The following is a 1,705-nucleotide window of genomic DNA, read 5'->3' as shown; positions in this document are numbered from 1 at the left end:
AGAGGTGGGAATAAAGGGTTCGTATGTGACGGCGGCATGGTGTCTGTCAGTGTTCCTTTTGACGCTCGCCGCCAAGCATGGGCCTTGTCATGGACTTTGCGGGCTCCGTCATGCAGCTGCTCGGTTTTACGTTCGTACTGGTGATGCTCAGCCGACTCGGACGCCTCTGCCTGCTTCTTAGCCCTGCCATTGTCCAGTTGGCCCTGTAGTTCCTCGCGCAGCACGTTGAGCTTGTGGGCTTCCTCCAGGGGCACGCCTGGCAACCGGTTTCCATCCGAGGTGACAATGACGGGGTCCCGCGGCGTGATGAAGTCCGCCTGGACAGCAATTGCCGGGGAGGCATTTTCCAATGCCTGATGTGAAAGCTTCTCAGACTGCTTGGTGAAATCGACGGCCTGCTGCGCGACCTCGATGGATGCTCGAGACGAAGACGTGTCGCGCCGTGGGAGGATAGGAGGATCCTCGCTGTGGCCCATCTTGACCCAACTGAGTGCTGTTAATAAGGAAGTTTACGTGTGTAGGTCGATGCTATCTGTCTAAAAGTCGATACTGTCTGTCCTAAAGTCGAAGTTGTCTGTCCTAAAGCCATAGAAGGAGGAATAGTTGCTGAATTGCGGTTGTAGTGCCTCATGAATGCCCGTTAAGAAAGCGGTGATGACATCAATCTGTGCCCCGTAGATGCTGCAAGTTAGTAGCCTGCTTCAACCAGTTTGTCTCAACAGAAGGAGAAACGACGAAAGCTCGTCAGTCGTAGCGAAACGTCCACTTGAATAATAACACTGAAAGAGTGTAATAATACAGCACGTGTTGTAGAGAAGGATGATGAGACAAATGATGGAATGCGGTGAGTGAAGAGGGAGAGAAAGGGATCTGAAGGGAAGCCATCGATATCCACCTCGAATGCAGAAGCCCCTTGTCCAGGGCTTCCCAGTTTTGGCGCTTCCAGAATGCCCTGAATCAAGAGGGTGTGACGCAATCGAGTGGCAGCCCTGGAAATAAGCTCGGGGCTGAATCATTGTCCAAGCATCGACTAACGCGACGCCGTTTTTTGCAGAGTGGGATTTGGCTGGTCTTAGTTGAGGATTTGGGCGAGTGTTTGCTGTTGCTTTTTTGCCTCTTGTGATGGCGGTGGCTGGAGTTGGTTGGTGGAGTGGAGATGGATTTCCTTGGAACAGACTCAAGGCAATAATACAGACGTGTGGCTGTACGTGTAGGTATTAGTATCGCTTACACGTGAAAGGGTGGTTTTGGCGGGATTCTTGTATCTTGATGGAGAGTCAGTCAATACCTACCCGGATAAGCACAATGCAGCTCATTCCCATTGGCCAGCAGCAGCATCAACTCCTGAGCTCGCAAATACTGTAAGGTGTTGTTATTTTCATTATTAACGTCCGTAGAGTGTAGATATCGGGGATAAGATGCATCAGTCTCGGGTAGCCTGAGTGTATGTACATGTATGTAAGGGATCTGATCTGAATCATGCCGCAACTTGGGATCATCCAAACTCAATTCCCGCTCCTCAGCCCTCTTATTCTCCAGCTATAGTGCTCTCAACATCATCATTGGTTGACACCAGGCATCGTCTCCAAAGATGGATAGCCATGCCCGGTGTTCTTATTCATCAACTGCAGCCCCCAACCCCTGTGGAGCTACTCCGTACAGCTGAAAGCTCACCAAATTCCGGGGTCTGCCAATGCCGAGGCTG

The 1,705-nt window shown here is 51.3% G+C and overlaps 1 protein-coding gene across 1 annotated transcript; it reads right to left on the bottom strand.

Moving 5' to 3' along the window:
* Positions 1-46: 46 nt before the first annotated feature.
* BBK36DRAFT_1163941 (hypothetical protein) lies at positions 47-476 on the bottom strand (the record flags this gene model as incomplete). The annotated part of the gene is made up of 2 exons (XM_024894594.1): positions 47-83; positions 139-476. 2 exons carry the CDS (start codon positions 474-476, stop codon positions 47-49), a joined length of 375 nt encoding a protein of 124 aa, XP_024744820.1.
* Between the last annotated feature and the right edge of the window lie 1,229 nt (positions 477-1,705).

This window comes from Trichoderma citrinoviride (genome assembly GCF_003025115.1).
Source record: "Trichoderma citrinoviride strain TUCIM 6016 unplaced genomic scaffold BBK36scaffold_247, whole genome shotgun sequence".
NCBI classification, from domain to species: domain Eukaryota; kingdom Fungi; phylum Ascomycota; class Sordariomycetes; order Hypocreales; family Hypocreaceae; genus Trichoderma; species Trichoderma citrinoviride.
Note: the sequence above shows the minus strand (reverse complement) of the source record. Positions and strands in the feature narration are given on the sequence as shown.